The 27,996-nt window shown below is 42.3% G+C and overlaps 1 protein-coding gene across 3 annotated transcripts; it reads left to right on the top strand.

The window, feature by feature from the left end:
* The first annotated feature begins 314 nt into the window (after nt 1-314).
* Nucleotides 315-27,996, top strand: LOC110500173 (uncharacterized). Of its 3 annotated transcripts, none has more exons than XM_021577375.3 (4): nt 315-545; nt 20,130-25,391; nt 25,568-25,663; nt 26,931-27,996. In XM_021577375.3, exons 2-4 carry the CDS (start codon nt 20,192-20,194, stop codon nt 27,104-27,106), a joined length of 5,472 nt encoding a protein of 1,823 aa, XP_021433050.3. In that variant the 5' UTR covers nt 315-545; nt 20,130-20,191; the 3' UTR covers nt 27,107-27,996. The 3 variants fall into 3 exon arrangements, with proteins under 3 accessions (XP_021433050.3, XP_021433051.3, XP_021433049.3); XM_021577376.3 differs by having other exon boundaries at nt 388-1,377; nt 25,568-25,633; XM_021577374.3 differs by having other exon boundaries at nt 388-1,377.

Below are 27,996 nucleotides of genomic sequence, written 5' to 3'. Positions count from 1 at the left end.
AATGATGGCCTACCAAAATGTGGGGACCTCCTGCCGGGACTGGGGCTGGGATTTATTTTTTTATTTTTAAAATAAATAACTTATACATATAGGACAAAACACACATCACAACAAGAGAGACAGCACGACACTACATAAAGAGAGACCTAGACAACAACATAGCAAGGCAGAAACACATGACAACACAGCATGGTAGCAACACATCATGACAACAACATGGTAGCAAAACAACATGGTAGCAGCACAAAACATGGTACAAACATTATTGGGCACAGACAACAGCACAAAGGGCAATAAGGTAGAGACAACAATACATCTCGCAAAGCAGCCACAACTGTCGTTCATAAGCCGTTCAGACTGATGGGTTGCAGTGTTGTAGAAAAAAAAGAGTTATTGTAGTCGAAAAAACTGTTAAGCATTCACCCAGGGTTTATTCAGTAATGACCTGCGCAGGGGAAACCTTTTCTGGACACCTCTATTTTAGCTTATATCGGCAAGGAACATCTGGTTTGGATCAGTATTCTCTTTTCTGCAGAGTTTTCTTGGTAAGCGTATCTATTATATATTGTCACGTTTCATACTCCCCTTCCTCAAATCCTGATTTGACTGGTTCTAGTTCAACTTGGATAATAGCTAGCACACAGTACAGTTGTCTAACACAATTGTCATTACGCTTATTTATTTTCCTTCTGTGAGCATATCTTACATTGATCAACTCCAGAAATCGATGTATATGTAGATAGTGTAGGACCACACTCGCGTGTCTAGAGACAAATATGTGTATTAGTTTCCCTTTCGACAATGTCCTGCGGAGTCAACATGTTGTTGTCAATGGATGGAATTTCACTATTGAATATGCTTTCTAAATATCTGTATTACTAAGCATTGGTGCAGTAATACATGACACAACGAAACAACTGGCTATTTGTTTGAGTTTGCTCAGCGGTCAAATTATAGCAGGAAGAAAAAAGTATAAATTATAGCAAGAACAAAACCTAAAACCGCAGAGAAATTATAACGTATTTATGTTCATTAATAATTTGTCTTGTAATATTGGTTTTAGTTTTTTGTTATTTTCTTCAATAAAACAAGGGTTATAAAATATTGTTAATCAGTTGAAGGAGCGGAGAAAACTGGGGGCGTGGAATTTGAATCTGCTCCTACCAGCCACGCTCGCTCACCAGATACACATTTGGAGAAGTTCTAACAGAAGAAAGGAGTGTTTTTGGCAGTAATGCGCCATAACGTTGGATGCCAACCGCTGATAAACCCCACAGACGAAGAGTGTAGTTGTTGATTGCTAAATCTCGGTTGGGAATATGCATGTTTACCATTGATCTCCGGTACGTGTGAGGAGAGGAGCGGCGTAGGCTTTCTGTAAGTATCCTGTGTCTATATTCTCTTAGGAAAATCCAATGGTTGACATTGAACAACAATGCTGTCTATGTTGAAAAGTAGTTTATATTTGTGAAACAAAAGCATCGGATTTAACGTTACGCAAAGTTATTAATTCTCCAGGAGTTATCCAAGTAATATGGAAGACCGTTTAAATGTGTTTGCTCGTCACTTTGTAACACATCTTATGGCAGCAGTCAGCAGTAGAAACAATAACGATGTGAATCCCTAACACTGTTTCTGTAAAAAGCTGAGGGTTGGGGCTGGAGAAATGTAACCACTCTAAATTTGATATATAGCGCTATGGACTCAAGGACTGACCATCCATGATATAAAAATTATAGTTTTAACCAGGGGCGAAAATCGGATATCAACTTTGGAGGGGACAATTACATTAATTTTCTCAAGAGCAAGTGCTGTAACACACCGCCTACGTTGTAATATGTTAAATGTATATTGAGGAACCATAATTACTACTACTGGATAATTGATAGGTACAGTAGTTAACTGAAGGGTTGTCCCAACTTGTTCAAATGTTTAAATCATTATTATAATAATAATACTAATAATAATAGTTATAGCAGTGTTCCTTATCAGTCCAATATGTATGCAGGTATTTGTATTTACGACACGCAATACCAAGAAAGGCCAGTAGGTGGCAATGGTACTGTACACTGTATGGGTGCAGTTTTCGTAAATACAATGAACATGGTGTTATCTCCTCTAAAACATTTCATTGAGAACCATCACAAAGTCTCCGTGTTGAATTGACCTTTTTATTTTACTTTTTCTGATAAATTCATATAGTCATTAAATATGTGCCACTGGCCTGAGTCTATTACAATATCTTTACAAGAACAAAATGCTCAAAATCAGTACAATTCTAAAAGCGAAATAACTACTTTAATAAATAACCCAAACAAATCAAGCAAATTATCCTTTGTCGTGGCTAATCATTTCAAAATATGACGCTTGCAAGAACTTGTGAAATCAATATAGGCTTTTAATACAACGTAAAGCAAGCCGGAGTGGTCCGCTGAACACACACACTTTTTCAGAGCACTCGCTCACATACAACATATGAGTCCATCCCACATGCAAATTAAGTTGCATCCCAATCTGTGCATCCTGCTTGTTCGGCCCAATAACACCCACATCTGCTTTCCGTTAGATTATAATGATGGCAAGACCCTTGGTTTGACCTAAAGATAATATACGTCCCTCTATCCTATAGGCCTATGCTTTGGCCCTGTATTTAGCTCAATGTGTTCTTTTGTATGCGTGTTCTTATCTAGAATCAGCAGACTATGTGTCTCCTCTATCTTTAGTGTGTCCAGTTGTCCTAGGCGCTCATGGCCTTACTCTGGCCTCCTGTCCTATACAATAGACAATGCATTTTACCAGAATAGCAAATGCACTCTAAGTGTATCCTTCTCTTGTGTTACAGTATTATGTTCCTCCCTATATGTACATCTCTCTCCCACACCTTCAAAAATACTTATTTATTGTTTAGTCAGTGTCTCAACTCTTCAAACAGCAGCTATGGACAAGTATGTCACCCAAAGTATGCCATTTTAAATAACATCAAACAAATAATTAGTGTACTGTCATGTACTAAAAACTGAAAACTACAAAAAAAAGAACATACTATACACCAGGGGTTCTCAAACAGGGGTCCATGGACCCCTACCCTGGTGTAATTGCAAGGGGTCTGTGAAATAAAAAAGTGTAAAAACTGTATTCAGCACAAGGATTCCAGTAACTTTACAAATAATAGAGGGGGTGGAGGTCCCTGAGGACCACTCAAAAACTTTGCCCGCCTTGCCTCAAAATACACAGGGGTTCCAGTACCCAAAAAAGGTTGAGAACCACTGCTATACACACTACTGAACAAAAGAACCGAACATATGTTTGCAGGTTTCAATGGATCCAACAAATTGCTGGCAGATATTTTCCCTCTGGACGATCCTGCCTTTATGTACATTACAGACAACTACGCCGTTCAGTCTCTCTTGGTCCATGCTAGCCCGTAGCCAAGTCTTTAACCTGTGGAGTGCACTGAAACTCCTCTCAGCCTCACATGAAGGCACTGGCACCACAAACAATATTCTGATCAGCACCTCAACTTGGTCAACCAACACCACCTCCACTGGAAGCCTCCTGAGGACCTCTGCTGCCTCTCCACTGCTGCTACAGGGGTATTTGTTGCGAAAGAGAGGCAACTGCACTGAAAGATAATCTATGTTCAGCCCAGGGTACTGATCTAGAGACTCGTCCAACTCCCCCGTGAGAAGCGCTCTTTCCAACTTTTGCAGAACGTTTAGACTGTCCTGGTCAAAACGGCCGCCAAACTGAACCTCCATACCATCCAACACTTAAAAAATGCTGCCCTATAGTGATCCACTGCTTTGCCAGCAAAACATATTGAGTGTGTCTCAATGGATTTAATCAATGTTGTCGCTTTCTCATACAGTGGAAGGTAGCTTTTGTCATTTCTGCTGTTTACCACACGTGCTGGATAACTGGACACTGATTGGATTTAGCTGGTGTGCTGTTACAGTTACACAGTGGCGGTGGGTCTGGCTGTTTTGATGTGCTGTGAATTTTACAATGGCTTTTCTCCAGTTCCTAAATCCTGCACTAATGAAGGCAGCATCTGCTCTTTGGCCAAAAGATGGCTGGCATGAAAACCCTTGGCTACAGTAAAAACACAACACCATTTTATTGATGAATTGATTATAAGGTAGCCAGGGGAAATCGCGAAACCATCTCTCTTGAAATGTCAACACTCTGTTGGCAAGAGTTTGCAGTCCCCTAAATTGTGGATGTGGCTGCTATGGTTTTGTGCCATCACTGAGGTAACCAGACAATGCTGTGCCACTGTCCCCTATACTGGTGCTGCTGGCAACAAGGTTGACACCTGGTCCTGCCGTGGCTCTTTCCCTTTCACCACCCTCACTGACTCAGTCTCTCTCCTAGAAAATAATTAAGGTGTTTGCCGTACTCCTATCTACAGGTACCCAAAACTACACAATTCATCACAACAGCAATACCATTGCCTTAAACTGGTGACTGAACTAAGATTTAAGTTGAGAGTGGGGGTATCCATGGCATTTTCCAATTATGTCCCTATTTTACAAGTCTAAAAAAGAGAGAACCTTTCATAATGTTGCCAAACAAAGACTCAACAAACTTACCTGAGACTCCCTGTCCCTGCCCATCTGTCCCCAGCTCTGCTGTCTGTGTGCCATCTGTTGCCTGCTCTGCCAGTCTGTCCCTGCCCATCTGTCCCCAGCTCTGCTGTCTGTGTGCCATCTGTTCCCTGCTCTGCTCTCTGTGTTCCATCTGTTGCCTGCACTGCTGTCTGTGTGCCATCTGTTCCCAGCTCTGCTGTCTGTGTGCCATCTGTTCCCAGCTCTGCTGTCTGTGTGCCATCTGTTCCCAGCTCTGCTGTCTGTGTGCCATCTGTTCCCAGCTCTGCTGTCTGTGTGCCATCTGTTCCCAGCTCTGCTGTCTGTGTGCCATCTGTTGCCTGCTCTGCCAGTCTGTCTCCGCCCATCTGTTCCCAGCTTTGCTCTCTGTGTGCCATCTGTTCCCTGCTCTGCTGTCTGTGTGCCATCTGTTCCCAGCTCTGCTGTCTGTGTGCCATCTGTTCCCAGCTCTGCTGTCTGTGTGCCATCTGTTCCCAGCTTTGCTCTCTGTGTGCCATCTGTTTCCAGCTCTGCTGTCTGTGTGCCATCTGTTCCCAGCTCTGCTGTCTGTGTGCCATCTGTTCCCAGCTCTGCTGTCTGTGTGCCATCTGTCCCCAGCTCTGCTGTCTGTGTGCCATCTGTCCTCAGCTCTGCCAGTCTGTCTCTGCCCATCTGTTCCCAGCTTTGCTCTCTGTGTGCCATCTGTTCCCTGCTCTGCTGTCTGTGTGCCATCTGTTCCCAGCTCTGCTGTCTGTGTGCCATCTGTTCCCAGCTCTGCTGTCTGTGTGCCATCTGTCCCCAGCTCTGCTGTCTGTGTGCCATCTGTCCTCAGCTCTGCCAGTCTGTCCCTGCCCATCTGTTGCCTGCTCTGCCTAATGACATCATTGTGAAACCTTTCCATTAGTATTTCACTTATTTCTTATGAACATTTTATCAACTAGTCTTTGAGATATTAGGCTACTACCGTTCTTACTTTGCGTTTTGGTGTACTGAAAAATACTCTGATGTCCGTCTTTTATCTGCCATTTTTCTACCTGGCTGGCTACACACACACAAACACAGTGTGCAGGTTATTTACAGTAGGGGATGGACTTCTAACATCTATTATTTTCTATATGAGCTTCAGCTAGCAAATGTGAAACGGATTGCTGTGACAAGGGTTGACAGCTATATGAGTTCACCATTTGCTGCAACCTTTTGTAATTTTAATATAGTTTGATTTATATTTGCTTCCAACATTAGCTGAATTTGCAGAGCTAGCAAGCACAAATTCAGTTTCTGTGGTGTTTGCTATAATCTTTGCTATCGTCAGTTTACTCCAAGATCGGCACACATGTGCTTCAAAGTCCCCTACCAACAATTTAGCTTTTGCAAATAGACCATTAAATATATTTAAGACAATGGAAGAAGAGAGTGTAGTTCTGTTCAGTTTAAGGAAGCAAGGAAGGAAGCAAAATTATGTGGATATATTGAAGCAGCATCTCAAGACATCAGTCATGAATTTTAAGCTTGGTCGCAAATGGGTCTTCCAAATGGACAATGACCCAAAGCATACTTCTAAAGTTGTGGCAAAAGGGCTTAAGAACAACAAAGTCAAGATATTGGAGTGGCCATCAAAAAGCCCTGAGCTCAATCCCTAGAAAACTGGTGGGCAGAACTGAAAAAGTGTGTGTGAGCAAGGAGGCTTTACAAACCTGACTCAGTTACACCAGCTCTGTTAAGAGGAACGGGCCAAAATTCACCCAACTTATTGTGGGAAGCTTGTAGAAGGCTACCCAAAATGTTTGACCCAAGTTAAACAATTTAAAAGGCAATGCTACCAAATACTAATTGAGTGTATGTAAACTTTTGACCCACTGGGAATGTGATGAAAGTAATAAAAGCTGAAATAAATCATTCTACTATTATTCTGACATTTCACATTCTTAAAATAAAGTGGTGATCCTAACTGATCTAAGACAGGGAATTTTTACTCTGATTAAATGTCAGGAATTGTGAAAAACGGTGTTAACTTCCGACTTCAACTGTATCTCCAGGGGCGCAACTTTGGTTTAAGAATTGAGGGGAACATCATTTTTTTCATTATTTATTTATTTTTTATATCCAGTCAGATAAACAATCCAAACAGCCTACCCGACCACTCTGAGGCATCCACGTGGTCCTAAAGCACACCGTTGCCTCATTTTGTATCACATTCCAATGCTAAAACTGAGGGGGGGACAAAAATGCAATTTTAGAATGTGTGGGGGGTGGCATGTCCCCAGTGAAAGTTGCACCCCTGCATTTCTCTGGTATATGACATCAGCAGCATAAAATACATTTTTGGAATCAAAGTTGTGCTGTGCTCACATGAACAGGAAGGTGGCTCGGCGGTCCTTCTTGTGGTCAAGATTTGTCATAACTTTGTCATTAAAAGTCTTGCGTTCTCTGGATTTATGGTGCTTTCAAGACAACTGAGAACTAAAAAAAAAATAGGTTGAATCATGACGTCGGTGATCTTCAGGTTAGAGCTCTAGAAATAGACCCGAGTTCCTGAGTTGGACCTTTAAAAATGTATTTTCTCAGTCTGAGAGTTCTTGAATTCACTGAAGTCTGAGATTTCCCAGTTCTGACTTTCCAGTTGTTTTGAATGCGGCACAAGTCATGCTGGATTGAAAGCATGGCCAATGTATTGAAACTTCTCTGGCCCATGGTGTTGCGTGTGAATGTTTAACATTTTATCTTGTAAAAGAGACACTTAAATCTAGACTTGGATGACACACCTTCTCCACCGAATAGCAGGCAGGGGAAGCAAAATAGGGATTGCTTTGCAAGGCTTGCAGTTAGCCACTGATCCCTTCCAAACCACTCATTGTTGAATTTGTCATTTCCAACTTGTTCTGTAATGTTTATATCCAATGGCCGATGAGCACCAGTCTATAATTTCTCTTCATATGACAATGATTGAATATGATTTGCCAGTAGATTGTCTACGTGATTCACGATGATGACTGTTTGTCTAACTTGCTAGTGAAGATTTTGAAAGTATGATGTTGACATGATCAGTCCAATCAAAGCTATTGTAGATATTAAGTGATTGATGGATGGGCACTTCTAATGTAAATCTGTGGCAGCACCAAAGGGGGCTTCATTTTTCAAATTCTCCCTGTAGATTTTGCAGTGACATAGTGTCCCCATGAGTGACAGAACAATGAGCCAATCACGGCGCAAGAAAGCAAAAAGAGACCATGTTTGTTTGCGGCTTTATTAACTCAATATATACAGTTGAAGTCTGAAGTTTACATACACCTTAGTCAAATACATTTAAACTCAGGTTTTCACAATTTCTGACATTTTAATCCTAGTAAAAATTCCCTGTTTTAGGTCAGTTAGGATCATTAATATATTTTAAGAATGTGAAATGTTAGAATAATAGTAGTGATTTTATTTAAGCTTTTATTCCTTTCATCGCATTCCCAGTGGATCATAAGTTTATATACACTCAATTAGTATTTGGTAGCATTGCCTTTTAAATTGTTTAACTTGGGTCAAACATTTCGGGTAGCCTTCCACAAGCTTCCCACAATAAGTTGGGTGAATTGTGGCCCATTCCTCCTGACAGAGCTGGTGTAACTGAGTCAGGTTTGTAAGTCTCCTTGCTCTCACATGCTTTTTCAGTTCTGCCAACAAATTTTCTGTAGGATTGAGATCATTGCTTTGTGATGGCCACTCCATTACCTTGACTTTGTTGTCCTTAAGCCCCTTTGCCACAACATTGAAAGTATGCTTGGGGTCATTGTCCATTTGATTGACCCATTTGCAACCAAGCTTTAACTTCCTAACTGATGTCTTGAGATTTTACTTCAATATATCCACCAAATGTTCCTAACTCATGATACCATCTATTTTGTGAAGTGCACCAGTCCCTCCTGCAGCAAAGCACCCCCACAACATGATGATGCCACCCCCGTGCTTCACGGTTGGGATGGTGTTCTTCAACTTGCAAGCGTCCCCCTTTTCCCTCCAAACATAACGATGGTCATTATGGCCTAACTGTTCTATTTTTTGTTTCATCAGACCAGAGGACATTTCTCCAAAAAGTATGGTATTTGTCCCCATGTGCAGTTGCAAACCGTAGTCTGGCTTTTTTATGGCGTTTTTGGAGCAGTGGCTTCTTCCTTGCTGAGCGGTCTTTCAGGTCATGTCGATATAGGACTCGTTTTACTGTGGATATAGATACTTTTGTACCTGTTTCCTCCAGCATCTTCACAAGGTCCTTTGCTGTTGTTCTGGGATTGATTTGCACTTTTCGCACAAGTACGTTAATCTCTAGGAGACCGAACGCATCTCCTTCCTGAGCGGTATGACGGCTGCGTGGTCCCATGGTGATAATACTTGCGTACTATTGTTTGTACAGATGAACGGGGTACCTTCAGGCGTTTGGAAATTGCTCACAAAGATGAATCAGACTAGTGGAGGTCTACAAAAAAATTCTGAAGTCCTGGCTGATTTCCTTTGATTTTCCCATGATGTCAAGCAGAGGCACTGAGTTTGAAGGTATGCCTTGAAACACATCCACAGGTACACCTCCAATTGACTCAAATTATGTCAATTAGCCTATCAGAAGCTTCTAAAGCCATAACATCATTTTCTGGAATTTTCCAAGCTGTTTAAAGGCACAGTCAACTTAGTGTATGTAAACTTCTGACCCACTGGAATTGTGATACAGTGAAATAATCTGTCTGTAAACAATTGTTGGAAAATGACTTGTGTCATGCACAATGTAAATGTCCTAACTGACTTGCTAAAACTATAGTTTGTTAACATTACATTTGTGGAGTGGTTGAAAAACAAATTTTAATTACTCCAACCTAAGTCTATGTAAACTTCTGACTTCAACTGTATTCAGTACCAGTCAAAAGTTTGGACACACCTACTCATTCCAGGGTTTTTCTTTATTTTTACTATTTTCTACATTTTAGAATAATAGTGAAGACATCAAACTGTTTAACAGATATGGAATCATGTAATAACCAAAAAAGTGTTAAACAAATAATAATAAATCTTCAAAGTAGCCACCCTTTGCCTTGATGCGTACTCTTGGCATTCTCTCAACCAGATTCACATGGAATGCTTTTCTAATTGTTTTAAAGGATTTCCCACATATGTTGAGTACTTGTTGGCTGCTTTTCCTCCACTCTGCAGTCCAACTCATCCCAAACCATCTCAATTGGGTTGAGGTTGGGTGATTGTGGAATCCAGGTCATCTGCTGCAGCACTTGGTCAAATTGCCCTTACACAGCCTGGAGTTGTGATGGGTCATTGTCCTGTTGACAAACAAATGATAGTCAGTCCCACTAAGAGCAAACCAGATGGGATGGTGTATCGCTGCAGAATGCTGTGGTAGCCATGCTGTTTAAGTGTGCCTTGAAGTCTGCCCCACCTACACTGAATGACGAGTTGACACTGTATATAGTGTTTATTTATAGACATTGGCGTAAAACAAGCATGTATTTTGGGTTCTGATGGGGTACGACAGTTGAACTAAGCTCATGAGGAGATTGTATCTACATTCAAGAAACAATAATCTGATATATTGAATCTATATTCTATTATTGTAGCTATATTATATATATATATATATTGATTCTTGAATATATCATACATTCTTTGTATACAAAATTTGATGTAGCAACTGCTGAATATGGATAATAATGCCTCATATTTTGGTGGTGTTTTTAATGTTAATGTCATTGCCCCTTGTTAGGTTCTAATTCTCAGAGTAAATAACTCAACGGACACTATGAAATCTTAACTAAGTTTAATTCTTCCCAGAGAGTCAATACAGCTGCTTTAGACAAAAGCATTTTCACACAAGCACTGATATTGAACCATTTCTCCTAGGCTGAGTCTTCTCCTACCCATCTGAACAAACATTATCTTGACTGCTTGGCAGGTAACGAGGTGATACACTTTATATTTTATTTCTCCCTTAACGTGACCTGACCTGATCTTGACCCCCCCCCCCTTCATCACTAATCCATGGCTCTCTCCACTTATCAATGCTTGCCACATGTGATCGCATTCCCTGATCCATTTCCCTCTCTCCTTCAGTGACATGAATAAGTATATTTCATATTCTCAGAACCAACACGCTACATTTACAACTATTATTAATTACTTCACCAGTAAGGATGTTAAGCACATTTTGTTGAGTATTATAATAGTGGTCTTCTTCATACACTTACAGGAAATTGTACTTGTTTCATTAGTCCATTATTGATATAGTACCAAAATGTTTTGCATGTCAGGAATCAAGTTTTCAAGATTTTATATATATATATATATATATATACGCTGTATATATAATAATTTGTTCTTAACTGACTTATATGGGGTAGGCAAGTCAGTTAAGAACTAATTCTTATTTACAATGACGGCCTACCCCGGCCGAACCTGGACGATGCTGGGCCAATTGTGCACCACCCTTTGGGACTCCCAATCACAGCCGGAAGTGATGCAGCCTGGATTTGAACCAGGGACTACAGTGATGCCTCTTGCATTGCATTGACATGCAGTAACTTAGACCGCTGTGACACTTGGGAGCCCCAACACAACTTTCGAAATACAGCTGTATGATGCATTTAGCATAATATGATGCCAAATCAAACTTTATTTGCCACATGTGCTGAATACAACAAGTGTAGACTTTACCGTGAAATGCTTACCTACAAGCCCTTAACCAGTTCAAGAAGAAGAAAATATTTACCAAGTAGGCTAAAATAGAAAAGTAATAATAAAAAGTAACACAATAAGAATAACGAGGCTATATTTACAGGGGGCACCGGTACCTAGTCAGTGTGCAGGGGTACAGGCTAGTTGAGGTAATCTGTACATGTAGGTGGGGGCAAAGTGACTATGCATAGGTAACAAACAAACAGCAAGTAGCAGCAGTATACAAGATGTACATTTTCCGGTGGACATTTTTATGAATTGTTCAGCAGTCTAATGGCTTGGGTTAGAAGCTGTTGAGGAGCCTTTTGGTCCTAGACTTGACGGTCCGGTAACGCTTGCCGTGCGGAAGCAGATAAAACAGTCTATAACTTGGGTGACTGGAGTCTCTGACAATTGTATGGGCTTTCCTCTGACACCGCCTATTATATAGGTCCTGGATGGCAAGAAGCTTGGCCCCAGTGATGTACTGATGTACTGGGCCGTTCGCACAACCCTCTGTAGCGCCTAATGGTCAGATGCCGAGCAGTTTTGAGAATCTGGGGGCCCATGACAAATCTTTTCAGTCTCCTGAGGGGGGAAAAGGTTTTGTCGTGCCCTCTTCACGACCGATATATTATTTTTCAATGCCAATACTGATACCAATTATTGGAGGACCAAAAAAAGCTGATGCCGATTTAAATGTTTTATATTTTTTTGTTGTAATAATGACAATTACAACAATACTGAATGAACAGTAACTTCATATAAAATCAATTTAGCCTCAAATAAATAATGAAACATGTTCAATTTGGTTTAAATAAGTGTTGGAGAAGTGTTGGAGAAGAAAGTAAAAATGCAATATGTGCCATGTAAGAAAGCTAACGTTTAAGTTCCTTGCTCAGAACATGAGAACATATGAAAGTATGTAGTTCCTTTTAACATGAGTCTTCAATATTCCCAGGTAAGAAGTTTTACGTTGTAGTTATTATAGGAATTATAGGACATTTTCTCTCAATACCATTTGTATTTCATATACCTTTGACTATTGGATGTTCTTATAGGCACTTTAGTATTGCCAGTGTAACAGTATAGATTCCGTCCCTCTCCTCGCCCCTACCTGGGCTCGAACCAGGAACACATCAACAACTGCCACCCTCGAAGCAGCGTTACCCATGCAGAGCAAGTGGAACAACCACTCCAAGGCTAAGAGCGAGTGACGTTTGAAACGCTATTAGCGCGCACCCCACTAACTAGCTAGCCATTCACATCAGTTACACCAGCCTAATCTCGGGAGTTGATGGGCTTGAAGTCATAAACAGCGCAATACTTGAAGCACAGCAAAGGGCTGCTGGCAAAACGCACAAAAGTGCTGTTTGAATGAATGCTTACGAGCCTGCTGGTGCCTACCATCTATCAAATCATAGACTTAATTATAACATAATAACACACAGAAATACGAGCCTTCGGTCATTAATATGGTCGAATCCGGAAACGATCATCTCAAAAACAAGACGTTTATTCTTTCAGTGAAATACGGAACCGTTCTGTATTTTATCTAACGGGTGGCATCCATCAGTCTAAATATTCCTGTTACATTGCACAACCTTGTTATGTCATAATAAATTCTGGCAAATTAGGTGGCCCAAACTGTTGCATATACCCTGACTCTGCGTGCAATGAAGGCAAGAGAAGTGACACAATTTCACCTGGTTAATATTGCCTGCTAACCTGGATTTCTTTTAGCCAAATATGCAGGTTTAAAAATATATACTTCTGTGTAAGAAAGGCATTGATGTTTATGGTTAGGTACACATTGGAGCAAGGACAGTCCTTTTTTGCGAATATGCATCGTATCAATTATATGCAACGCAGGACACGCTAGATAAACTAGTAATATGATCAACCATGTGTAGTTGACTAGTGATTATGATTGATTGTTTTGTATAAGACAAGCTTAATGCTAGCTAGCAACTTACCTTGGCTTCTTATTGCATTCGCGTAACAGGCAGTCTCCTCGTAGGGTGCAATGTAATCAGGTGGTTAGAGCGTTGGACTAGTTAATGTCGTGGATAATTGTTTCAAAATATAACACTTACAACAACTTGTGAATTCAATATAGGCTTTTAATACAAACATATCAGAAGCCTAGATGGTCCGCGGAACACACACCTTTCCAGAGCACTGACTCTGTATTTAAACATAGTCATAAATACAACATATGAGTCCATTCCACATGCAAATGAAGTTACTTCCCTCAAGTCCATCTGCCACCATTATCTTTCAATCTGTGCTTCCTGCTTGTTCATGCCCAATAACGCCCATATCTGCTTTTAGTTAAGTTATAATGGTGGCAGGACCTCTTAATGTCCCAAAAATAATACATGCCCATCTTACCCTTATGTTTAGCTTGGTGTGTTCTTTGGTATGTCTGTCCTTATTAGGACTCTTAGACTATGTGTCTCTTTTAACATTCCTTCAGCATCTTCATGTCCTAAAAATAATATAAAATAAAAATATAAAATAATATGTACTATGTCCATAGTCCATCAGTTGGTCATTTGGCTGACCCCCTCCTTTGTGTGTCCCTCTGATCTCGGTATGTCCAGCTGTCTTATGCACTCATGGCCTTGCTTTGGTTTCCTGTCCTCTACAATAGACAATGCATTTTACCCTAAACATTTATGCATTTTATGGCTTTGGCCATTATGTCTGTTATTTCTTGGTTTCCTGTTTTTACCAGAATGGCAAATGCACTCTTAAGTGTGTCCTCTTCCTCTTGTGGTCTAATGTACACCTTTGCTCTACAGTATTATGTTTGTCCCTATATGTACCGCTCCCACATTAACTGTAAGGTTGCAAGATTGAATCCCCGAGCTGACAAGATAAAAATATGTTGTTCTGCCCCTGAACAAGGCAGTTAACGTACTGTTACTAGGCTGTCATTGAAAATAAGAATGTGTTCTTTAACTGACTTGCCTAGTTAAATAAAGATTAAATAAAGGTGTAAAAAAAAAAATTGGGGCCAAATCGGCGTCCAAAAATACAGATTTCCGATTGTTATAACTTTAAATCGGCCCTAATTAATTGGCCATTCCGATTAATCGATCGACCTTTGTTGGTGATGTGGACACCAAGGAACGTGAAACTCTCGACCCGTTCCTCTACAGCCCCTGTTTGGCCCACCTGTTCCTGTAGTCCACAATCAGCTCCTTTGTCTTGCTCACATTGAGGGAGAGGTTGTTGTCCTAGCACCACACTGCCAGTTGTCTGACCTCTTCCCTATAGGCCGTCTCATCGTTGTCGGTGATCAGGCCTAACACTGTTGTGTCATCAGCAAACTTAATGATGGTGTTGGAGTTGTTTGGCCACGCAGTCGTGGGTGAACAACGACTACAGGTGGGGTTAAGTACACACCCCTGAGGGGCCCCAGTATTAAGGATCAGCGTGGCAGACATATTGTTACCTACTCTTACCACCAGCAGTGGGCGGCCGTCAGGAAGTCCAGGATCCAGTTGCAGAGGGAGGTGTTTAGTCCCAGAGTTCTTAGCTTAGTGATGAGCTTCATGGGCACTATGGTGTTGAATTCTGAGTAGTAGTCGATGAAAACATTCTCACATAGTTGTTCCTTTTGTCCAGGTGAGAAAGGGTGGTGTGGATTGCATCATCTGTGGATTTGTTGGGGCGGTATGTGAATTGGAGTGGGTCTAGGGTGTCCAGGAGGATGCTGTTGATGTGAGCCATGACCAGCCTTTCAAAGCACTTCATGGCTACTGACGTGAGTGCCACGGGGCTGTAATCATTCAGGCAGGTTACCTTTGCTTGCTTGGGCACAGGGACTATGGTGGTCTACTTGAAATATGTTGGTATTACAGACTCGATCGGGGAGAGGTTGAAAATGTCAGTGAAGACACTTGACAGTTGGTCCGCGCATGCTTTGAGTACACGTCCTGATAATCCGTCTGGCCCCGCGGCTTTGTGAATGTTAACCTGTTTAAAAGTTTTTTCACATTGGATACGGAGAGCGTTATCACACAGTCATCCAGAACAGCTGGTGCTCTCGTGGATGCTTCAGTGTTGCTTGCCTCGAAGCAAGCATAAAAGGCATTTGGCTCGTCTGGTAGGCTCGTGTCACTGGGCAGCTCGCGTCTGGGTTTCCCTTTGTAGTCCATAATAGTTTTCAAGCCCTGCCACGTCCGGCGAGCGTCAGAGCAGGTATAGTAGGATTCAATCTTCATTCTGTATTGACGCTTTGCTTGTTTGATGGTTCGTCTGAGGACATAGTGGGATTTTTTATGTGTCTGGATTATTCTCCCGCTCCTCTAGCCTTTAGCTCGATGCGGATGTTGCTGTAATCAATGGTTGGGATATGTGGTTGGGATATGTACGTACAGTCACTGTGGGGACGATGTCATCGACGCACTTATTGATGAAGCCAATGACTGATGTGGTGTATTCCTCAATGCCATTGGGTGAATCCCGGAACATATTCCAGTCTGTGCTAGCAAAACAGTCCTGTGGTGTAGCATCCGCATCTGACCATTTCAGTATTGATCGAGTCATTGGTACTTCCTGCTTTAATTTTTTGCTTGTAAGCAGGAATCAGGAGGATATAATGGTGGTCAGATTTTCCAAATGGAGTGCGGGGGAGTGCTTTGTATGCATCTCTGTGTGTGGAGTAAAGGTGGTCTAGGATTTTTTTCCCCCTGGTTGTACATGTGACATGCTGGTAAAACTTTGGTAAAACTGATTTAAGTTTCCCTGCATTAAAGTCCCCGGCCACTAGGAGCGCCGCTTCTGTGTGAGCATTTTCTTCTTTGCATATGGCCTTTATAGAGTTTGTTGAGAGCGGTCTTAGTGCCAGCTTCGCTTTGTTGTGGTAAATAGACGGCTACGAATAATATAGATGAGAACTCTCTTGGTAGAAAGTGTGGTCGACAACTTATCATAAGGTGCTCTACCTCAGACGAGCTATACCTCGAGACTTCTTTAATATTAGACATCGCACACCAGCTGTTATTGACAAAAACACTCACACCTCCACCCCTCGTCTTACCAGACGTCACGTCTCTGTTCTGCCGGTGCATGGAAAATCCCGCCAGCTCTATATTGTCAGTTTCTTCGTTCAGCCACGTCTTGATGAAACATAGGATGTTACAGTTTTTAATGTCCCGTTGGTAGGATAGTCTTAATAATAGGTCATCAATGTTATTTTCTAACGATTGCACTTTAGCAAGGAGAATGGAAGGCATTGGGAGTTTACTCGCTCGCCTCCGGCTTCTTAGAAGGGTCCCCGAGCTGCGTTCCCTTTTCCGGCGTCTTTTCTTCACGCAAAAGGCGTGGATCTGGGCCTGTTCCAGTTAAAGCAGGATATCCTTCTCGTCGGACTCGTTAAAGGAAAACGTTTCTTCCAGTACTTGGTTATTTTCGGTCATATTAGACGGTGGTAGCAGCAACATTATGTACACAATAAGTTTTAAAAAATAAGTTCCACAAAACGCCCCAAAAAATTACAAAATTGTACAATTGGTTGGGAGAATGTAAAACATCAGCCATGTTCTTCGGCTCCATCTTGTCATTTATGTAAAAAAATATGCATCCTACTGGCTGCATGGCATGGTGGAACAATATGATGGAATATGCAGAATGGTTGGCCTGTCAGTCTCAAGGTTCTCCTCTCCAGAGCTGATGGCCTTTACCTACCTTAGACAGGAAACACAGTTTCTCCTCTACATCCTAACCCCCTGTGACTCCACACCACTGGATTACCTCATCCCTCATCAGTCAGTCCCTCTCACGGGTCCAATCTGTGTTTCCTGCTTATGACTACTAATGTTATTGTCTTCTAAATGTTTTTATTTACTGTAACACCAGTGTTACACTAGTGTATACATCCTGATGTTATACTAGGGAAATTGTGTTTCCATAGTTAGGGCTGAGAGTGAGTACTTCAACAAGAATCAACAACCTCTACATAATTAAGACAGTTGCTTTGTGAGAAGGTGTTCACCTTCGAAGGTGTACACCCATGTTCTCATTTAGCCATTGTTATGTAAATGCTGGCTGGAAAGTACCAGTGGCCTAACCTTGACTCTAAGTCGGAGCAGGTTCACTGGAGGCATGGCCCAGCGAGACACGGGTGCCATCTTGTGTAGACGGATAGAGAAAAGTCATAGCCTTTTGGGTAAAACACTGGGGTAAAACCTTAATGGAAATGCGCCGTCATGTCCTTTTTTCAGGCCTATCGCCAGGCTATCAGACTGTTGAGCAGCCATCACTAACCGTCTACCAAGTGATGCTCACTCACACAAAACACACACGCTATCAAACACACACTAACACACACACACACAACCAATGCTGTTGTCCCATTTTATAGATACATTAAACCACTGGACACTTCCCGTTTCACCTTGTGTATTTAAATACTGGTATTCTTGATAAGAGAATTATGTTTTCCAGATACATAACCCAATTTAATTATATTACTCTGTCTGCAGACCAGAATGTGTAAGATCCTGGTCGAATGAAACAGACGGAGGCCCAGCTAAATAGTCAAAAAGGTTTATTCACGGGAACGTTCCAAAGTCAAGAATACAAAATAATTCATTTTATACTGACTTCTCACGCCCACACATACACACAAACATACGCACACACATACACACAAACATACGCACACACATGTCCTGCTACGCACACACTGTCTGTCTCACTACCCAGCCGACAGAGATGGTGACTTTGTCCTTGAGACGTACTCCCCGTTCTCTCCCAAATCTCTAGTCAGGTCGGCACCGAGCTCAGACAGTCTGTGTTTAAAATACCATAAAGACATATTGTTTTACCCTAATTCTGACTAGGACTACACATTTATTGATTATGATTTTATACGTTCTAATCAATTCCATACAATTATATGTTTCAGGGCGGAATATTCTAATCATTCAATTAACAGGCAATTCTCACCTATCAATTCTTGATATGGCTCATTCTAACATCTCTACCACTTTACATCACATTTTAGTTACACTGTTTATACTGTTAGGTTCTGAACAAAGAGACTAAAAACTCAAACGGAAGACTAGAAAAAGCTCAAAGCAAGTTTAATCACCCACTGGGTCAAACAGCTGCAAAAGACAAGGTATGATTACACAAGCGCAAGTATTTATACCCTCCTACTAGGCGGAGTCAACTCCTTGCACATCTAGACAGCCAATACATCTCTGTTGCTAGTCAGGAACTTAATTGGTTCTTCTCCCTGGTGTCGTCATGGCCCTGCCTGATGCTAGAACCTTTGTGGGCGTGGAAGGATATGTGTGTGGGGAAAAGACTGTTTCTTCTCACTTCATCTGTTTACTTGACCTCAGGACAGGGAGGAGCGAGCAATTCGGCCCATCTTTATCAGTGACTAAAACCAGATTGTTTTCCTTTGCCGTTCTCCTTAGGAGCGTTGAAATTCAACAATAGTTTACATTCTGTAACAAATGTTATCTGCACTCATCTCGCTCATTAATGTTCCATACACCATGTTCATATTACCCCCTTCATTGACCCCAACCTTCCATATACATCCAAAGTAATCAATGAGATATGGTAACATCAAGAAGAATATTTTAAGCTAGAATCAAACAATACACACTTATTTATATGCTGGGGTAGCAGGTATTCAAGATTGTTGGGCCTGTAACTGAAAGGTCGCTGGTTTGAATCACCGAGCCAACTGGGTGAAAAAATCTGTCCCTTGAGCAAGGCAGTTAACCCTAATTTCTGTTAACCCTAAGTCTCTCTGGATAAAAGGCAAATATAATGTATTCTTGCCATAGCTCACTGTAATATTGAATTCTTATTATATCTTATAACAATCTAAACTGTGTACGTGACCAATAAACTTTGATTAGAATGTATTATTTTTCCCTGTGCAGCCCAGAGGGTTATACTACAAAGCAGGAAAAAAGGAGTTAGACGGCTAACTTGCCTAAATATTATTTAACTTTATGTTTTAGAAAGCTACGCTTCAAATGGGCATGGTCGACAAACGAAAACCCATATCTAAGTTTAGCTTCTTTTTTTTCTTCTTTTATGAACCAGAAAATCAATAGTTGTATCTGGTTGCTTATTGACGTTAGCTGGCTTAATTAATCGTAACTGTAGTATTCCACTCTGGTCCAACCTGAGATTGGGCTCCCTAGTGGCGGAGTGGTCTAAGACACTGCATCTCAGTGCAAGAGGCATCACTGCAGTACCTGGTTCGAGTCCGGGCTGCATCACATCCGGCCATTTATAAGACGACGCACAATTGGCCCAGTGTCATCCGGATTTGGCCGGGGTAGACTCTCATTGTAAATAAGAGTTTGTCCCTAACTGACTTGCCTAGTTAAATAAAGGTCAAATAAAAAAAAAAGCCAGTAGCTTAAAACCTGGTGTGACTTGAGGGAAGTTGTCTACATAGCTAGGAATGAAGCCTCTGTTGTTATGGTAACTGTTTAACATTCAGGTTGCATCTCTGCATCACCTCAAGGTTGGAGACAGTTGTTGTGTGGTCACAGGTTTAATCCTGAGAAAGGATTGGATATCAACAATGCCATATTATACACCAAATAGATGTGGAGGTTCAACTTGACCTGAGGTGGAACTCTCCTCCTGCCCAGGCTGCTATTTGTGGGGCACAGGCTCCTCCTATATGAGTGTGTACAATGTTGATGGTGTCCGTTTGTTGTGAATTGTGCGCAGCTCTCTAAAATTCAACCCATAATGTCTGAACCTAGACATGTTTCAGAGATGCAGTGTATGTTAGAAAAATCAACAGGTTGGATAACCATAACCATTGTTTCTCTCTTTTTTTTCTTTCTCTAGAATTAAACTCTTCAATTCAACTTTTGAGGATGGTGTTCTGGGACAGATAGAGCTGACACAACATGTATAACGCTTGTGAAAATGCCAGATCAAGAGAATGGAGTGACGGTGACGGATACAGCTGCCATAGTATGGCTCACTGGGAAAGTGATCCCCCAGCTGGAGAAAGACAGTACCTCACCCAACAGGAAAGGGAACACCAGTGGCTGAACCATGAGGATTCTGTGCAGGCCCACTACAACTCCCATCAACAAAACTCTCAGATGGACTTCCGTGGACATCGGACACAAGAGACCCAGCCACCGCCTCTGTATCATCAGGACCATCGCAGAAGTCAGAACATAAGGGATAGGCCCAATCTCTATGGACCCTTGAGAGAACAGGCTCCTCCTAATGTAACCTTACACTGCAGTGGAGACATAACAGAAATGTGGGCTAGCCATGAACCCCAATTCCCCAGCAATGACTTTTTACCCCCACTCAATGTCGAAAGAGGGCATGAGGATATTTTCCATCACCATAACACCGACCAGGATTATCTGGTTGGTCGTGGAGTGAATCATAACAATCTCCATTACTTGGAAAGCAAATGGCAGATGTTCGATCCCACCCATTCCAATGGACATGCTAGAGGACATTGCCATGTACATTCAAGGGGACATTCTACTGAATGCTCAAGGGGACGTTCTAGGGGTGGTTCCCGTGGAAATTCTAGGGGTGGTTCTAGTGTATGTTCTTGGGGTGGTTCCAGGGGTCGGTCTAGTGGACGTTCTCGGGGTGGTTCCAGGGGTCGGTCTAGTGGACGTTCGAGGGGTGGGTCTAGTGGACGTTCTAGGGCCCATTCCAAATCAGCCAGCCATGGTATACTAGGACCTAGTGTTCGTTCCCAAGCTATAACACAAAAAACAGATACTCTTCCTGGCAATGTTGCACTGGTTTCTCACACCCAGACCTCTGCCACCACTGACCAGCAATATGCTCCCTCTCCTCCCAAACCTCTCACTGAGACACTTCAGGAAAAACCTCCTCATAAACATAAGATCTCACTCAATGAAATACAGGACTGGCTCCACAGTGTTTTAAGATCTAAAAATGGACCCGTAAATGGGAACAACTCCACACAAGACCCCTCCCAGGCACAACAATTCAGCACAGAGAAGATGGATATTTTACAAGCAGGCAAAAGGCACCTACATAGTAACACCAAAGACAACCAGGTGAGGCCCCCTGAGAGGTTTAGTCCTGAGGACTCCACTATACGGCTAGAGATTAAGTCCACCCCCAGGTGCATGACCCTGACGGCAGTCGCCACCACTCCGCCCCCTGTGGCTATTGTTCCTCCAATGGGTCCACAGCAGTCCCCAGAGCCAATGGAGACAGAGAATACAGGCAATGAGCTGCCATTTAAGATTTTACGGGCCTGGTCCATCAACGAACAACAAGTGGAAAGCCTGTGGGAAAGAGATAAAGATGATGCAAGTTCTCTATCTGTCCTAAATGAGCCGGTTCAAGTTGAGAGTTTTATGGAGTATGATAAGCCTGTAGATGCATCTGCAACAAGTTCACTGGCATCTACTGGAGAGGACAATGATGAGGTCCTTCAGGTCATCACACAAATGGACAAGAGTTCACCTTCACCATTTGTCCACACCATCCCTCAGGCAACTGATATTGTACGCACCGGAGGTACCCAGACAACCGTGGAAGTTAGCTCCAACGGCGCAGATGAGAGATCTCTTGTTTTGTCCACAATTGCTGAAGTTCAGTTCAAGTTACGTACGCTGCAGCAACTGGTTAGTTATCGGGAGAAGGCAGCAACAATCACAGAGGCAAAGGATGGTTGTCTAGAAGCCATATTGGAGCAGTATTGGGGCGGGGAAACCTCTAACCTGGTAGAAGCTTTAAAAGATAAAAGAGATAAGGAAATCATGCGAGATGTGTCTGCCTGGGCCGCAGAGGATGAGGAAGCAGTGGTTCTCTTTGCAGTCAGTGGTATATCACTGGGGGAAGTGGTCGAGAAGTTTCCCATTCAAGCGCATGTTGACAGCTCTTCCCAAGTGGGTTACAGGTCATCCTGGTTAAATGTCAACGAGAAGCTGAATGACATTGACAAAGAATCTGGAAGAGCTTGGTCTCTCTGGTTCATACCAGATAAAGCAGAGGAGAGTTCCAAAGTTGTTGGGGGAGTCAAAATGGATGACACCTTCCACAGCAAGGTGGAGACTGTGGAATTTCCTGCACGACAACCCGTTGAAGCAACAGGCTCAGACCTCACAACAAACATAGACCTCATGATGGTTGCAGACTCCTCAACAGACACAGACCTTCCAACAGATGCAGACTCAGAGACCGAACCCCTTTCCCCAATGATTTTGACCGTCCTCACACCAGAGAATGCTGTGAAACTGCTTGCTGAAACAGAGGCACCAGGCGCAGACCTCACAACAGACTCAAACTGCCCAACAAATGTCGACCTCACAACCGACTCGGACACAGACCCCCTTTCCCCAATGCATTTGACCGTCCTGACATCTGAGGATGCCATGAGACTGTTTTGCCAGATCGAAAATGGCTCTGACCTCCAACTCGGGTCCCATGAACCATGCTCTGAAGACAAAGACAAGACAAAGCAACCAGAGAATATAGAAAGTGGCAGCTTAGATATGTCCTGCTACTGTCCTTGTATTATTGAAACTGACAATGGGTTTGAAAGTGGCCTATGCACCAGTTGTCAGAGGGAGAAAGAACTGCAGCAAAGTACAAGATGCTTAACAATCGCTCAATGCTTTACCCTGTTAGATACAAGCGACAATTCAGATCAGGAGACAGAAGAGGTCCCTAAGGACTCTGGGGGGAAGGCGACTGTGGACAATCAATGCAGGGACAAGAAGCAGATACAATCAACTGAAGAAGACGGTGATGACAATCAATCCTGTGAAAATAAGACAGAGGGAGAAATGCAGCAATGCACAGGTGTCATACCGATCACTGACTTTTTTTTCTGGTCAGATACAATTGAGGATTCAGATCAGGAGACAGAGGAGAACCCTAATGAACAACATGCTCAGATTGAGGCTCATGCTTCTAATGTGAAAAGGACAGAGCCTGAAACTGATGCCAAAGCACGCTGTGAGTCAGCTCAAGGACATACTACCCAAAGCAAAGTCAGTCCTGGTTCTGAGGATAGGGAAATACCGCAAGAGAAGGACCAAGACTGTAGGACAAGTACATTACCAATTCACAGGTTTGAAAACCACGCTAAGTTAAGAGCTAACATCATAGCAGACAAGTGGTGTTCACCTGTAGAGGACTGTGGTTCACCTGCAGAGAAGTATGACAAAGTTGCTGACTTTGTCACTCAATACAAAACCAATACCATAACAAAACTCAATACAAAACCAAAAAAGAAAAAAGTAAAAGAAAAAATGGAAAAGGAGGAAACCCTCCATCCAACATCATCTGACAGACAAAAGGCCGAGAAATGCCATGGGAGAGCAGAGAGGGGACAGTCACCATCCCAACCCCCTAAGAGCTCTGGGGTGAAGGCCACTTTGAATAATCAACGCAGGGACAAGAAGCCACATGCGTCACACAAGAGGAGACATTTGACTGAGAGCGATGAAAGTCGATGCAAAGACAAGAGGAGGGGATCATCAACTGAGAAAGAGCGTGAGGGCAGTCAATCCAGGGACAATAAGCCACCGAAGAGGAGACATTCAACTGAGAAAGAGGGTGAGGACAATCAAAGTAGAGACAAGAAGGGGAGACTTTCAATGGAAAAACTGGGTGAGGCCAGTCAATCTAGGGACAAGACGTCACAGAAGAGGAGAAATTCAACTAAAACTGAAAGCAGGAACTCCAAAGAGTTACAGTGCCAGTTGGTGGAAAGCGAGAACGACAGAGGCAGTAAGAACTCACTGCCGTGCCCTGGGGTGAAAACCCTCCATGTGCTGGGATCCTCATCTACCACTGTTCCTCTCAAACTCTCCCTAAACATCCGCAAAAAGCCTTCCACAAATGGCTCACCCTCAACACATACTGAGGAAGTCCCCAAAAGGCCAAAGACTGAAACCCTATACAAAACTAGCAGACACCACTCCCCTGCAATGTCAGTGTCTCCTGTTGTCAAAGAGAGGCAGAGGAACGGTGTGAAACACAAGCAAACAATTAAACCCCTAAAAGTCAGATTGAAAAAGCTGTCCTTACCCAAACATCTTGTCAGGAAAGGTTGCCCACCAAGGCAGAAGAGGGTGGAGGATAGAGGAGACCCTCTGAGTTTAGGGGTAATGGTCTCTAAGAATCCTGACTCGTGCAAGAAACTAAAACGTAAGGCAGATGGCGACTTGACATCCCAACAGATGTTGTCAAATATTCCGAAGGTGTTGAATAGGAATGAGACAGGAAAGTTGTCAAAAAGCGAGCGTGAGCGCGACTCGCTGCCCCACAAGCCAAAGCTGCCAAGGATTCTGAAGCTTCTAAGAACTCCAGAGGTTTCAAAGGATGGGAATGAGAGAGAGAACAGAGAAGAGACATCTCCCAGTGCTTCACCTGAATCACAAATGATGAACAAACCTGCAAGAGTGGCACACAAGCCCAAAAATTGTATCAAGCCTGCCAGTCCCAATGGTTATAGCCCAGGTAGTCATGCTTGCTCTAATCCGGCTAGGATATCACAGCAACATGGCAATGGACATTGTGGGGCAAAAGTTACTGCGAGACAGCAGGTGTTCTCAGATTGGGAGAGCAGCTTTGTCCCGACTCCAACCCCCCGGACTCGTAGACGATCAGGGTGTCCTCCAGAGGAAGTGGAAGGTCCACAGGCAAGTCCCAGGTGCAGCTCGGAGACCAGGATCATTCGACCCATTCTAAAACGTGTCGATGCTCCGCCAAAACCCAAGCGGAATGTCAGCTTTCCTTTGAATCCAATGTACGTGCACTACTTCAATCCCCGTGAATATGAAAATCACGTAATGTTCAACAGGTCTTACACAGATCCGGAAGATGCACAGCCTTCTGACGATGAAGAGGAAGATGCTTCTGTGAACTGCCAGAATCTGAAGGAACAGTCCCCTCTTAGGGAAGAGAAGCGGCGAGATCTAGGGGAGCTGAAGCCTGGACCAAGCGCTGCATGTGAAAAGAGCTTCAAGAGGAAGCGGGAAATGCAGGAGCCTGCTGCCATTTTGATGAAGAAGAGCATTGTTCAGGCAAAGCATTTGACAAAGTCTCTCCATCATGAACCTCCAAAAGACTCCAGACACTCGGGTAAGGACACCAATCACAAGCCACTGGCAAAAGAAAATGGCATGTATTCCCTCAAAGTGTAATATGTATAGCTAGCATTGGAATTAAAAACAACCACACAGAATAACACACTACAAGTCAATATTTAGATGCATTTGATTGGATTTCCAGTTATTGACAAGTTCTTCTGGTTACAGCAAGAAAAACTGGAGTTGGTTACAAGTGGTCAGAGAAGCAGAGGAAGAGGCCAAATGAAATTGAAGGTACGTCGCAGGCTATGCCAGCCTCACGTGGTAGGCTACTTTTACAATTGCACCAATGATTTCCCAGTATTTCAAACAGAGTTGAATATGTATTTTTACTTTTAGAAAAGTGTCAGACGTAGACCGTTTTCATGTTGTGTTCGGATTGGGAATCATCTAGATGAAAGGGTATTATGTTATTTATAGGAGCTGGGTAGTGAACTCAAATGTATTATGCAATTGTACACAGGCCTGTGAGCCTGGTTCAATATGACCTAAGTAAAATTGGGAGTTAAAGTGATAAGGGTGGACAGACAGGTGTATTTTGAAACTCTCACAGAATGGGACTTAATTCATTACCATATGTAATTGATAAGGGTAATTCCATTTTATTTCAATCACATTTTGACTTGAACAGAACTTCCCGTACATATTTGCCTATGGTAGAAGATGTGAGAAAGTGACTTTTTGGACCAGAATGCCAAAACATTCAGGAGATAGAGGTGCCCAAAGTTGACGATTTTGCATACCCTACTGTACATCCATGTCTTCATCACTGGAAAGGTAAACGGTTGAGTTTGATATCATTTTAAAAGCTTCCAAAAAAGTATTGGCAAGAGTATGCTGTGTCTTAACCGATGGTGGTCACAACATATTCACCTCAGATTATGCAAATTAGGGTTTAAGATACAGTGGAGAGACAAAAAACAAGAGTTTACATTTTTTTTGATAATTGATGTTAAAAGTAAAACAAATAATAAAGAGTTTAAAGTTTTTTGCATACACTGAATGGGATATGCAAAATCGGTCAATATTGAGCACTTTTGTCTCCTAAATGTTTTGGCATTTGGGTCAAAAAAGCCACTTTTCTGACCACTTCTACCATGGGCAAATATGTATGGCAAGTTTCATTCAAATCAAAAGGGGTACAGTCAAAAAGTGATTGTAATCAAATGGTTCCGACCCATAATGTATAGAATGAGCTTGGGGAAAAGGTTGATGTACTTGTTCAGAGTGTACAAAACCTTTATTAGAAATCAGCCTCATCGACGAGAACGTCAATACCAACTTGTTGGGTAACTGAAACCCATGTAAGTGTGACTTGTGTTGACTGGGTTGGAATATGTTCTAGCCACGTTTTAAGTATATGCTGAGGCAGTGTTCCCAGGATCCTGTGTACATTGAATAGACTTTTGAACTGAAAAGTTGCCTTACTGATCCTTCATCTCCACTTGGAAAGCCACTTGCTGGGGGACGGCTACTTCCTACAGTGCTAATGTGAATATGTATCACCTGCTTTCTTATGCTTGCCTCTTAGGTACCTCTCTGAATGCAAGCCTCCCTCACGGTCACCATCCAGGTTCCTCTCAGAATGTAAGCCCCCATCGTGGTTACCATTCATCCTCCAGCCAAGGGAGAAGAGTTGAGCCAACGGCCAGTCCCCATAGCTCTCCTGTGGGCGGCTGGAACGAGCGGTGGTCAGGAGATTTGTAAGCATATCAGTCGGCCCTGACAGGATACACGAGACGGGCGAACAGTAGTTGATGGCAACTGGCAAAGACAATACTTTTACCTCAAACCTGACATCATTCATATGCTGTTATTTTTTAAAAAAACTTTAAACATTACAGACAGCCATATTTAGGCTACATTATGCAGTTTACTTTTCTACATGTTTGTATCTGTTTTTAAATGAATAGACATCTGATTTCTCTCCCTATAATAGGTTCGGTTAGCTGTGGTTGAAACCGTCAGACGTATGTTTTATATACCATGCCTTACTGTTACTCTTGACACACAAGGGTGATTGGTGTCCGGTTACTCGTACTCTTATAGTATTGTTTGCCTACATTGTTAGAGCATCATAGTGATGGTATTGTACATTGTATTAAGTTTGTTTACAGTCTTTTTTTATTGACTGTTTTATTGCAGCCAGAACCAAAGCTAAAGGGGAGAAACCAGACTGAGCTTAGTGTTTTATGAGATTCTGCAGTCTCATACACAACGAAATGTGTCAATTGTAACATGTTTTTTTAACACTGGTGATCAAATGAATCATAGATATCCGTCATCAAATGATATTTGAAGCCATTGTCACTTTGTTTGATGAAGTTCCTTGCACTGGGTTTATAGTTATCTGTGGCCGTAGATGTTGCTTGTAGTTAAATTCAACTACTGCTAATGTTTTGGGTATTGAGGAATGGTGTGTACTTCACAGGTCACTGGTTTTATACTTCGTCTTAAACATTGGTCGAAATGCCGTGTTTGTTTTTGTTTTTAATATATGTCAGTTTTTGTCCGTTTTGATATTGTACTGTTTTATTTTACCTCTGTTTGTTTACTGTGTTATGGCACTGAACTAATATATAAATACAGAAAATAGG

Source organism: Oncorhynchus mykiss, chromosome 21 (assembly GCF_057628025.1).
Source record: "Oncorhynchus mykiss isolate SJ-2025 chromosome 21, ASM5762802v1, whole genome shotgun sequence".
Classification (NCBI taxonomy): Eukaryota; Metazoa; Chordata; class Actinopteri; order Salmoniformes; family Salmonidae; genus Oncorhynchus; species Oncorhynchus mykiss.
The sequence above is the reverse complement of the archived record's forward strand: the minus strand, read 5'-3'. Positions and strand labels throughout refer to the sequence as shown.

Excerpts from the sequence above, each read along its gene's own strand:
- LOC110500173 (XM_021577375.3), top strand. The coding sequence starts at position 20,192 with ATGTATAACGCTTGTGAAAATGCCAGATCAAGAGAATGGAGTGACGGT. Across the intron at positions 25,392-25,567 it reads AAAAGACTCCAGACACTCGG|CAAGAAAAACTGGAGTTGGT; the intron begins GTAAGGACACCA and ends TTCTGGTTACAG. Across the intron at positions 25,664-26,930 it reads GGCTATGCCAGCCTCACGTG|GTACCTCTCTGAATGCAAGC; the intron begins GTAGGCTACTTT and ends CTTGCCTCTTAG.